Below are 12,939 nucleotides of genomic sequence, written 5' to 3'. Positions count from 1 at the left end.
CTGCCTTGGCAACGTTCAGTCACCGGGTTGGGGTCTGTTTCCACAGGTTTTGCGTACCCTGGGAGGCAAGTGTGGCGATTTTCTGAGGAACCGGTTCTGCAAAGATGTCCTGCCAAAGCTGGCTGGCTCTTTAGTCAGCCAGGCTCCCATCAGTGCCAGGGCTGGACCAGTTTACTTCCACACGCTGGCCTTCAAGTTGCAGCTGGCCGTCTTGCAGGGCCTGGGCCCCCTCTGTGAGAGACTGGACCTAGGTAGGTACCAGCCAGTCTCACCTGGGCACACACACTGTACACTCTGTCTCACCCCCACCCTTGCCCTCCTCACTTAGCCATGCTCCTGTCATCTCCTGTCCTGTGCGCATCCTTCCATCTCACTTTGGCCTCATTTATCCATTTACCTTGCTGTGTTTTTTGACTTAAGGGTGCAGTACAGAGCCCACAGCATCTTGCCTAGCTGTTCCAGTTTCATCAGACAGCAGTTGGTGCCTGCTCATCCCCACTGAAGCCGGAGGGCCAACGCTTGTTTTGTTTTTCCTCTCTGCAGGTGAGGGTGACCTGAATAAAGTAGCTGATGCCTGCTTGATTTACCTCAGTGCCAAACAGCCCGTGAAATTACAAGAGGCTGCCAGGAGGTACGTCTGCTTGATCACCCGCATCTCTTTACGTTTCTCCTAAATTATAGATGATTTGCTAATGGGGAGCAGAGTTGAGGCATCTCTGTTCTTTTCTCTTCTCTCTCTTCTTGCCAGGTTAAGATGATTTCTTTAACTGTGCCAACATCTAGAGATGGTATTTTTACTAGACACGTTTCTCTTTGAAAGTAACCTTTTCCGCTGCTGCAGCATCAGCAACAATTCCAAAGGGGCAAAAAGCAGAAAGGTGATGTCTTATAGGGGACAAAGCACTCTCCTGGTCAGAGGGTGATTGGCTTCTAGGCCCTACTCTTCTGGTGACCAGGTGACCCTGGCACCTCTCTCTCAGCTTCCTCATCCACAAGGCGAAAGCATTAGATTATTGATCTAGCAAACCTTGGCTCCACAGAGCATCTTAATGGGTGTCAGGTGCCGTGAACCCTCACAAATTGTATGCAGAATTGTGTGTGTGCAAGCAGACATGTACGTATCTGTTTCTAGACAGATTCCACATCATTCATCCGATTATAATAGGAGTCTGTGAACCAAGAAACGTTCAAAACCACTGGACTAATGATTTAAAGGGCCTTTTCAACTCTGAAATTATGTGATTCTAACTTCTAAGAGTTTTGCTTATTAGAGAGTAGCTGTACCACCTCTAACAGGAGAAGCCATGTCTGGTTCCTAGAGTCCTAAAGGCTATTTATCAAAAGCTAAAACTCTGAGCACAGGAGCATTCCCCAGACTTGAGACCCAAAATGTACCCTGACCCCCTTTCCCCAGCTCTCCTTCTAGCCAGGATCAGCCTGTGCCCTGGAACTGCTATCCCTGGACATCTGCAGCTGGGGCGAAAGCCGGTCTGTCTGGCCTGGCACTGCCTGCCGCTCTGGGCACTGCAGCTCCACCTCCCCGGGCAAAGAAACAGTCCTTCCCACTTCATCAGCTTCTGGGAACGTGTCCCTGATCTTCCTTGGTGGGGTAGGCGTCATCTTACTCCCTGAAGGGCTGAAAGGCTGCTCTGTCTGTGAAATGAGGAAAGCCAACTTGCTCCCTTATAAACCTTGCACTCTCTTGGAGCGATGGAAATATCTCTTTGAATTGACTTATTATCCTTTGCAGTTTTCTGCTCTTGATTTCCCCAGTTCCGTTTTTTCTTTCTGCCCCTTTCCTGTCACATCCCCTAGGCCCAGAATCCATCATGGTTTCTCAAGCACAGGGGTGCATCCCAAAGAGCTTCTTGTCCCCGGACCTTCTTATTCCTTAATAAGAACCAACTTAGGATGAAAAGAGTCCTCTTCCAGGCAGTGTTCCTGAAGCGAATTGTGCTGTGATTTAAAGCACAACTCACAAACATGATGAATCCATCTTGAAGCAAATTCTTCTGGGTGCCTGTTACAGCCAAGAGTCCCAAAGATCTGGTTTTCTCATTCCCTGTCCCATTCTACTCTTCCTACACCCGCCCCATACCCATCCTTCAAGTTTAGACCCATCAAACAAGCTAATATTCACAATTCATTATCTTTTCATTTCTAATTTTCTTTATTTGCTACTGAAAGCAGTTAAACCTGAATTGGACCTTGCTGACTCTTGAGTTGGAATGGATTGGACCTTGCTGACTCTTGAGTTGGAATTCCAGGGGCCTTGCGGGGAGGAGATTGCAGCCAGAGGCCTGACTGCGGCGCCTCTTTGTTCCACTTGAGGTTGAGTCAGATGACCTCCCTCTGACGGGCCGGGCGGGGAGGAAGTGCAAGGTTACCTGCTTTACGTACACGTCATCTGCAAACTTATTTTGAAGTCAGGGGAAAAAATATCTGTGTTGTCCTTGATCAGGAGCTGACTCGGCATCTTGATTCAGAAATTAACAAGCTCTCTAAATGGGAGAAGCTGTCTGAGACAATAGGAAATCTGGTCTCTTTGCAAGTGTCATTACAGAGCAAAGAGAGGGAGATGGGTGGGCCGATTAGTATGAAAACAGTCAGATCTCCGGGAACAAATGAACGAGGTCCCCTGACTGAGACGGAGTTCCCAGCTCAGCAAATGGCCGCACATCCATCTGGTTGTTTGTCCTGAATTCTTCTCTTTCCACCACACCCCACATCCATTCCAGAAGTGAAGGCTGTCTACCTAACTTGCGAAATCTCTCTTCAAATTGCTTCTCTTCACCTCCAAGCTGCCAGGGCAGGCCAGGTCACCCTCATCTCTTACCTGATCCCCTGCAGGAGCCTCCACCCCAGCCCCCCGCTTCCGCACATGCCCTTCAGTGTTCCCCACACAGCTGTCAGTGACACCTCCACCCACTCAGGGGAGAAGAGAAGGCTGTGTGTTCTTTACCAGGGCCCAAGGGGGAGATCTGTAGCCAGAGGGTTACAAAAACTCAAGCTTCAGCTCCGTATCCAAAAGAACTAGTGAAAGCCAGAGACGCCCCAGCTCCCTCAGAAGTAGTGACTTTCCGACACTGGGCAGCTGACCAGCTGGCTTTGGATCGGGCGGGGCTGGTGAGGAAACCTGTGAGGGCAGGTGGCTGCTCTGAGGCCTCCTGCATTCTCAGAGAGGTGGATGAGCAACTGTGTCTGTAGGTCTGGCAGGTAGCGGTGGGGACCTCTGCAGGGCAGCGTCCCTCACGTTGGAATGGAGGCGAACTCGGCAGCGCCGTGAAAGTTCCTCCTTGTGTGCATTACAGTTGGATTTTTCCTTACTCCTGTTTGCTTCTCCTGGCTCCAAAGAATGACCAAGCCTGTGTTTGCTTTTTTAATTTGTCGTATTAAATAGAGCCTTTGTGGCAGGCTTTTACATCCAGGCTGTAAACTCTAGAAATGGAAATTGATCAGGGGGTGGTTGATATAACCAAGGCTGTAAATGCTAAGAACGGAGATGCCATTCCAGTGTAATGCTTTTATCTAGCAAATGTGCCTTGTAAGGAGGGACATAAATCTTGCAGCTTGGTTGGAGGGGGGTGGGGGGGTAAGAGCAGGGTATAACCTTGCCATTTGTTACCACCAGGTGTCACTGTGAACTGGCCACGCAAGAAAAAATACCGACTCCCCCAAAGTCCACCTAGTTAAATGACTTCAGTGGATAACAAATGAGAAAACCATATTTGGGGTATGGGAAGAGGGGTCAGCATATCATGAGCTGTAAATAAGGCCGAGTCCCTGAGAATAAGCACTGGATTACAAAATAACAGGTTATATCAGCCACGCCCGCATCTCAGCCTTGGCCGACTTAACCGATACAAATTCTCCGGTGGCCCTAGAAGCCTCTGAGATACCTCCCAGCATGCAGTGGGCCTCCACAGTTCTGTGCCTTCCTGGCCACGGAGCTCTTCCTTCCTGCATATGAAAGGAATTTGAGATGAGAGCACGTTCCCCAAATTTCTGTGTTTTTCCTTCCAACCAGTAAATGCTCTCAGCCCGGTTCAACGCAACTCCATTAAAACCACACTCCTTGGGCCTCTTTCTGAGCAGCCTGTGAGGCTCCCTCTCTTGTGCATAAATCAGTCAGTCTTCCACCCTGGGGCTAAATGGAACAAAACTAGGCAATATCTATTTTTTAAAAGTTGAAGTCCATGCCCAACAATGCTCTTAGGCCACGTGGTTTCCACCCCCCAGTCCTACCTCCACCTGTCAACCCCAGAACCCAGGTGGGGACGCAGGGTGCCCGCAAGTAGCCTGCTGCACCTCCTGGTTGTACAGGTGCTTGATGCTGTGGTTCTTGATGTGTGTGGTGGGGAAGGGAGAGGGCCCTCCCATCTTCCTCGCTTAGCCATTGTATGTACGGGCAAAGGGCACCAGTCTTAGAGGTGGACAAACCTAGGTTCACATCTTACTGGCTCTGTGACCTTGAGCAAATGACTTCATTTGCTTGCACCTCATTTCCTTCCTCTGTAAACTGGGTTTGGTTATAACACCTTCCTCCAGAACCATCATGCGGATGAATAGCATTAATATGTAAGAGAGTACGCTCGGCGTTCGTCCATTCTGCTGATTGGCTGAGGAGCTGCTGTGTGCCCGGCACTGTTCTAGGCACTGAAAATAGAGGGGAGCAGGAGAGAGGAGGCCTCTGCCCTCATGGTGCTTACGTTCTGGAGTTTTATTTACGTGTGTATACACACCCTTATGGGAGATGTATAAATTTGCCAAATATATAATGTGTTGTGTATATGTTACATGTACACATATACACTTGGGCATGGTATTTCTTGTTGGAAGCCTGCTTCATCCTGACTGAAATCTAAACTGGGGTTTTCATCTCAGAAGGGTCTTTTTCATGTTAATTGTTCTACCTCCCCCTACCGCCTTTTGCATGAGAAGCCAGGACCAAGAGTTTGAAGGTTCATTTACTGACTGACTTCCCCGCTTTCTTTCTAGCAGTAGGATCCCAGCCCATCAAAAATGCAGCCGCTGCCTTCAAACCCTGGAGGAACTCAGACTGGCAGAGGCTCTTTCATTTCAACCCCGTCAGAGCCCCAACTCCTCTCACACATGGGCCTATTATATTTGAAGGGATCAGGAGCCACAGAGGTGATCCACTAGTTCAGCTGAGCTTGAAATTAGTAGCTCATCCCCTTAAATGGTGTGGGCAGTTTGTTTGAGCTTGGGCTGCAAAGCTGTTTCCTATGGAAATGAGGGCACTCCTAATGTTTTCCCTTTTGACATTCGATTAATAGTTGACAAATCCAGACCCAAGTAGTTAGCTTTCCCATTATTCATCTTTTGACAGGCATTGCTGCTTTTCTTTTCAAGGCTCACTGTTCTAAAAATACACTCAGATCTGAAGCTGTTCACTGTGCATATATAGGCATGATTTCCTGGTGTCAAAGATAAGAGACATCTGCCATGCAGATTACAAACAAAGTGGGTTGCTGGGTTTCAGATCTGAAGGCAGGGACCTCTGTGCTACTTAAATCAAATGCAGCCAGTCCTTCCCCTGCTTCCTTGGTGTTGTCAAGTGATTGATAATCTGCCAGGGTCATCCATTTCACCACCCAGTTGGAAAGCCGAGTGTGGGGCGTACGTGCACTTGTATATGCCATACTGGGTCAGGAACCACGATGCTCTTGACGGGAGATCAAGCCTGGTAGGTGGACCGCGTGCACAAAGTAGATTTCAAATATCAGAAGTCTTGGCCGACCACAGGGTGGTCATTTCATCCCTTTGCAGGGGAGGCAGGAGTGAATGTTGATGATCTCAGTACCAACTAAAGTAGCCAAGGACATGGCCTCAATTGTCTTATTATATGTGTATTTATTTAAAAGATGCTTTAGAGTCTCTTATTAGCCACATACTGTGTTGAGAGTTCTAAGGTGAAGACCAAGGTAGAGTTGGCCCCACATCGCTGTTCAGTAGTGGTATACCCTTGGGCAAATGAATTTCCTTCTCGAAGTCTCAGTTTCCTCATCTACAAGACTAGAATAAGCATGTCTATTTTTTCCACCTAATAAAATTATGACAAAGATTCAGTAAAGTCATGTATATTCGTCTTTAGCACAAAATGTCAGCCCAGAGTTAAAAAGTCAATAATACTTGTTATCAGTATTTAAACTTCCTCCTTATTCCAAAAAAGACCTAAAGCATCTTATAAACTTAAGTGTATGCAGCAAGGTAAATAAGAAGTGAAGACATTTTTTGAGGGAAAAATAATAAGAGGGAGAACAAGGTGAAGCCAGGGTTGAGGTTAATATATAAAATGCAGGCTTTGAACTCTTCACCTCCGCTAGAGATGAGCCTGCAACGTGGCTCTGGGCCTCCTAACAGACAAGGCAAAGAGGTAAACGCATCTGCTGCGCAAATTCCAGTCATTACTGAAATAAGAAAAGAAAGCCTTTAGAAGGAAGCACAGCTCTGGAATTCCCTTGGTGCTGAACCCTGAGAAAATTTCCCCGTGGGTCATCTTAGAAGAACACTAGGTACCATTGTGACTGATTATTTCTAATGTCCTTGCAGTAAATACAGAAGTACATTTCCTGGAGCTGTTTCTGATGGCTCCATCAGTGGAGGCTGCTGGCTTAGTGCCAGAGCGTGGGTTACAGGAAAACAGTTCGGGGGTGGCGGGCAGGGGGGCACAAAACAGGTAGGCTGCCATGAAGATGTCTTTATCTGCAAGGGTGTGAATCTTCCAGGGAGGACCAGGAAACACTGCATGCAGCCTGAGAGTGCAGACGGCCGGGGCCACTTTTAAATCTGCGCCCAGCAGCGTTGTCATCATGGGATCTAGGCCGACGGTGGGGCCTGGAGCGGGGAGAGCTGGCCAGATGGAAAGGGCTGCTTTTAGATTCTGCCCCAGTGGGATTTAAACCCTTCTTGGTTCTGACTTATTTTTGAATTGTCAGTAACAGATTGGGCCTCTCAGTGCCATATCTTTTTAAATATGCACAAAGCAGTGGAGTCATTCCACAGCATCTATGGTACTTTGTCTTGTGGTACTTTAGGGACTCGATGATCATCGTAAGCTTCCACTGGTGTTTATGGTTTTAAATCCTGTCCCCGTTGCATTTCAATATTTTTAATATCGGCCTCTGTGTGAGTGTGTGGGTTGACGGTCGATAGACGAATGACTGTGAACAGGTAAATAGAGTTAAGTCGAATGAGTATGTATAGCTGCAGAGGTAATTGCTAGTATTTATGTGGAGAGTAAATTGTTGCTTCAAGTCATAATCCTCCATTTCCAACATTTAGAAACAAAAAACGGCCCACGTGCAGGGCAAGATAGCTAAATTGAATAGCAAGAAAGGACAGGCTTGAAATACTGGTTAACCGATGAACCGAGACCCATTAGAGTAAATTACTGAGTATGGAAGCATCGCCCCATTGCTTGCTGGCTCGGACACATCAACACCTTGAGCATCCGTTTATTTAAAAGGAAACACACAGCCTCATTTGTAGCATCATCATGTACGGAGTCACGGGAGAAGAGATGGCCACAGAAAAAAAGAGTGTGGAGGCTGTTCTGCCAGAAAGGGAATAACAGGGAAGCCAAAATAACTTTGCAGGTGTGCCTGCTTTCCAACAAGTGGCTTTACCCTCTGACTGCATTTAGTCGTGCCCACGTAGAGATAGCTTGTATCGTGTCCCTAAGGAGACACCCTGAATAACTTCTTTAGATGCCCCCCAATAAATAAATAAATAAATAAATAAACATCACAAAGCCGCAAGTCATTTACCACCGGCATTTACGCAGACAGCTCATGAGAGCATTTTATAAACCCAGAAAGAGACAAGGAGCAGCAGATCCCTCAAGCAAGTAATTGACAGAGAAAGAATAGCCTGTCACCCAGGAGAGCTGGGAGCTCCGAATTTCAGTTAAGTTTATTTAGCTTTGCTGGGCCTCGATTGGCTAGCGGTTTTCTAGAGCTCCCCTTGAGCAGGTGTTGTCTAACCCAAGATGGTGAGGACATACTCTGTAATATTTGCATCTTCAACAGAGGGGTGTCTTTTTGCTGCATTTGGGGTGAAAGGGCCCATGATCCAGCCCCTATGCTTGAGAACTGCTGGGAGTGTTGGAGCTGGAAGGGGGTTAGAACCGATCTGATTGATGTACAGAGAAGTGACTTGCCATGTCCCCACCTAAGGAATCCTTCCCCGGCTCCGGCCCACCCTCTTCACATTGCATCATGGGCTTCTGTGGTCAGTCTGTCCTCCCCACCAGACAGGGAGCCCTGAGGCCAGAGCCTTTGTCCATCCGTCTTTGTGTCCCACGCTCCTGACGCAGTGCCTGGGCTGGACCAGGTGCTAGTAAACCTTTGGTGAACCACGCAGAGAGGGAACCAGACCTGGCCAGCCAGATTCTAGCAGCACATTTCCCAGCTCCCCAGGCGACCTCACCCCCAGCTTTGTCACTCGGAGCACCTGATATTGATCATAAAGGAATGAGTCGCTTCTATTGGTTTGGTGTCTGGAGTTTATTAGGTACTTACTGCTACCCGTCAATTGTAGATAGGGCTGAAGTGCAGAGAAATGGCTGCCTGCATGAAGTGAAATTCAATAAAACCGCATTTTAAGTGAAAAATCAGTATAAACACCAGGCTTCTTTGCCATGGAAACAGAGGTTGCTTAGAAACTGCCTAACGGCGAGTTCTAAATTTTTTAAAGTCAAGTTATCATTTAAGCTACACGGCCCTACAGGTTATTGAGAGATAATCACTCGCCTCAGGACACTCGAGGCAGGAGGCACAGCTGAGTGCCTCCGGAAACTCTGGGGACCAGATAATCTCTTGATAACTGTGCTCCCTGGAGCCACTGATTCGGGCCTGGGGGAAAGAGAAATAAATTTTTGTTCAGGAGTTAAATGGTGTACATATATTTTTTTTAAGTGTTTCCCTTTGGGTTTGAAAATAGATGGAGTCGGCCACTTGGCATGTTCAACAGCCATCTCGGCCATGTCTCAAGATGTGTTAGGAACATTTTCCAGGCAGGTACTCCTATCACTCCAAAGCAGAGGTCCCCTCTTTGTCTTTTGATTATGCAAAAGGATGCTTTCGAGGTCTTCAGCCTTCTTCCCTTCATTGTCTGGGAGCCCCTCTCCCCAGCTCAGGAAGGTCAGGAACTTGTCCCAGGACGAAGCAATACTGGAGTTTGGGGAAAAGCTGGGCCGCTGAGTACTCAGACAAGACCTCCTGGGTCTCAGGCTCAGCTCCCAGGGCCTCAAAGTGAACAGGGGTCCAGGTTCAGAATTTGTCAGCGTTTAGAGTTCAGCGGGTTGCATGCCTTTTGCCAAGCAAGCGCGCGGCTATGCCTGCCAGCCACCTGGTTGCATGGCACGGCATCTGCTTCCGACCTCAGGCATGCGGAGGGCAAAGAATATTACATTCGTTTCTTCCTGAAAGTAATGGACAAAACTACAACCCCAGTGGCTGAGAATTGGGACCCCTACCGAGTCAGTATGAAGGAAATTATGACTGAAACAAAAGACAAATGTTCTGCCCTTTTCAGAGCGTCTGAGAATTTTCCATGGTATGGCAGTGCTGCCAGGGTTGGTAGTGATAATTATTCCTTAGACACACACACTCTCTTTCTGGAAGGAACAGTGTTTTCATTATACACTTCAGAGTGTTTTCCTGCACCTCATCTCCTTAGAGCCTCAGAACAAACCTGTGAGGAGGGTGGGGCAGATGTGATTATTTTCCTTTGGAGAAGGAGGAAGCAGGTTCACAAAGGCAAAATAATTTGCTCCCAGCCACAGAGGTGGGGAAGAAACCTGCATTGCCACCTGCCATTCTGGGGATTCTACCTCTTTAAGAGCTCAGAAGTGAGACCCAAAATAATTCTTCCAAGAGTATGGCTCTAGCTAACTAAAAGAAGATGAACTTTGCACACGATTTTTCCTTTGCCTCCCTGTTGGCATTTTATTTAAGGATCTCGAAGGGCAAAGAGAGTGGCTTCCTTCCTTCTCCTTTCCTGCCAACGAGTACAACACCCGCATTTAGTAAGTTAAAAAGGAGACCAAAAATGAACACTGCAACGTTTCCATGCCGTGTAAGTCAGAGCAGAGCTGTGACTGAACTGGGCCACGGCACCACTTTGCTGGGTGTCGCCCAGATCAAAATACTCCTTGAAGCTGAGAGTGCGCCCATGCTGTAGCTTGTTCTAGTTCTTGAAGGGGGAAAAAAAAAAATCAAATGAAACCATTTGCATTCTAACAGTCTTTGGCACCAGGGAAAACTGTCAGCTGTGTCACGTGTAAATAGAAATCTGCTTCCCATTTTTGGTGCATTTTTTTCATAATTTCCCTTGCCACTCTAATTATCAAAGATATTTTTGTTTTTAAACAAAAATTGTCTCCCACGCAGGCCCCATCTCCTTTCTGCGGTGAAGTGGAAGCGATGAATTAGAATATTCTAATCACTTCTCCAGCAACCACCGCTGAGGTTATAAACTCAAGATTATCCTAAGTAAAGAAAACTTAAATCGTTCGGGCACAAAACGGGCCAGAAAATGTGTCAAAGTGCCCCCTCCACCTGTCTCCCTTGCCTCCTTAGCATATGTCTGTTAAACCCAAGGAAGAAAGCAAAAGTGGCTTCACCGAAGTAAAACCCAAATCCCCTGACGGCACAGGCTTTTTAGGTTTAGATTTTTAGATAACGAAATTAAAAACCAGAATTTAGCTCTGTTTAGCAAGCATTTACATTCCTATCTGATGCCCAGCAGTACTGGAGAGGCTCCTAGGAATGGTCATCAAAAATAAAATGTGATCCATGAAGTAGATTCTATCCGCTGTTAGTTGGTAGACAGGGATCGCATGTGGGAGGCCCTGTGTAGGGCTGGGTCTGTGTTTTCTCATTTAAACCCCAGCAGAACCCTGGGTGAAGTACATCCCCAGTTTTAGAAATGAGGAAACTGAGACGGAGGCAAGCCATACAGCTAGTGACATCTGCGGTAACGTGACTCCTGTTAGTAACATCCATGGTCCTTCCTTGGTAGTGAGCAGTTGACCTCTCCTTTAGATCATTTTACAGAATATAACTATTTCAAAGAAGGATGCCATCTGAAGACATTAGTGTGCAGCATAGTAAGTCCCTTATTAAACATGAAACCTGCTCGATCAAGTATTGGTTGAGTGCTAACCATGTGCCGTGCTAAGTGCCTGAGATACAACAGTGAACCAGACAGACATGGTCCCTGCCCTCAGGGGCTTGTGCTGTGAGGAAGGGAGATGGGAGATGGTCAATAAACAGGCAATTGATAAATGCTGGGGAGGGTGTCCTGAGAGAGAAAAATAAGGGGCAAGCAACCTAGGCGACATGGTCAAGAAGGCCACCCTCTCTGCACGGGTGATACGTGAGCTGAGATGGGCAGGGTGGCTGAGAGAGAGCCGCCCGGCTAGGGGAGGGCCTCATCCTTCCCGAGGTTGAAAAGCCAGACTCCGAATCGCTGAGTCAGCCAGGCATAGGAAGTCTACACTTGGATTACCCGGCACAGTGGTCTGGGCATCGTTCAAAAATGGGATGTGAGCAGATACGAGGCAAAGGGTTGTGACCCCACGGCTCAGACCAAGATAAAGAACCTCACCCGTGGTGGGTGTCTGGTGCTGCGTGGCCCCGGCCCTTCAGCTGTGCTCATGTCGTGTATAGGGGGCATCAGTGTTCTGCCTCTGCTAAAGGTCCCAGAGCCAGGCTCAGCCGATCCTGCCGTGGGAGAATAACTGCATCTGATCCCTCTATGGGATCCAGGCCACCAAGAATCCATGGCTCTCAGGGGCCAGAAATGGGCCAACTACTGAGTTCAGCAGCGTGCTGGAGGGTCAGAGATAAGGACCTGAGACTCAGGAGTTGAGGGTTTGCCCAGGCTCCCCAAGCAGGAGCGGGAGTCCCTGCACTGGGGCTGGTCCTGTGAGCGAAGTGGACTCTGTAATAAGGGGTGGGCCCTATCCATTTTCTTCCTTCTGAGAACTGTTTTATAGCCCAGAATTTAACCAGTTTCTTTGCCAAGAGCTTGTTTGATGTCAAGATTGTTCTGCTCAGACTAACTACTTTCCTTTTCTCTATGTCAATGGATATGAAGCTCTTTACCTCTCTTTCTGTTAGGCTTTGGGACCGTCCTAATGGCCCTGTATTAGGCACAAAAGCGGGCTTTGTTCTGCTGCGCAGAGTGATGCGGTTATCATCTTTTTCTCCAAGAGCCGGCTAAGCAGCCTCTGGGGTGGGGCACCAGCAGCCCTCCCTCGTGCCCTCACTCTCTTCTCCATCTCTCCACAGCCTTTTCCTCTACCTGATGAAGGTAGACCCGGACTCCACCTGGCTCCTCCTGAACGAACTTTACTGCCCGCAGGAGTTCACACCTCCCCACCCCAGCCTGCACCCGGTGCAGCTGCGGGGGGCCACTGGGCAGCAGAACCCGTACGCAGCCAACGTTCTCCGCCTGCTCCAGGAGCTGCAGTGACCCCGCCCCGCCCGCCCCCGAGTCCGGCAGGCGCCAGAGGAGGTCCCTTGCGGAGCTTGCCGAGGATGTGGGGCCCACCCGACCCTGGCCGAGGGTGGTGGCGTTGGCCTCAGAGAAGACTGCCAAGGTGGATTAGACAGCCAATCGATTTATAAATTGATCGATCACACTGCTTAGAAATTGGATTGAAGGAAAGTAGCTGACTGTTACTTCTCTTTCATACCTGGTATTTTCAAATGACATTGTCTGGCAGCTCTAAGGGCTTAACTCCTTAGCTTACCATCTCTGCAGCCCTAGCTGCCTCTCAGGCCGCCCCATGCACCCACCCACATCCAAGAGCTTAAGGACACGTGGGGCGGAGGCCTGTACTACCCATCGTGTGTGACCTCGGCCGCCTGAGGACCACGTGGAAGTATCACACATTGGAGAGTTTTC

The 12,939-nt window shown here is 48.4% G+C and overlaps 1 protein-coding gene across 1 annotated transcript in view; it reads left to right on the top strand.

Annotated features, from left to right (window-relative positions):
• TTI1 (TELO2 interacting protein 1) overlaps nt 1-12,504 on the top strand; it is a gene marked incomplete at its 3' end in the record, with an annotated part of 28,437 nt that extends 15,933 nt beyond the window's left edge. Inside the window, exons 5-7 of the mRNA XM_079719822.1 lie at nt 47-251; nt 544-631; nt 12,321-12,504. Coding sequence (XP_079575948.1) covers nt 47-251; nt 544-631; nt 12,321-12,504 — 477 coding nt within the window. The remainder of the gene's footprint in view (nt 1-46; nt 252-543; nt 632-12,320) is intronic.
• Between the last annotated feature and the right edge of the window lie 435 nt (nt 12,505-12,939).

This window comes from Hyperoodon ampullatus (assembly GCF_949752795.1).
Source record: "Hyperoodon ampullatus genome assembly, chromosome: 14".
In the NCBI taxonomy this organism is placed as follows: Eukaryota; Metazoa; Chordata; class Mammalia; order Artiodactyla; family Ziphiidae; genus Hyperoodon; species Hyperoodon ampullatus.
Note: the sequence above shows the minus strand (reverse complement) of the source record. Positions and strands in the feature narration are given on the sequence as shown.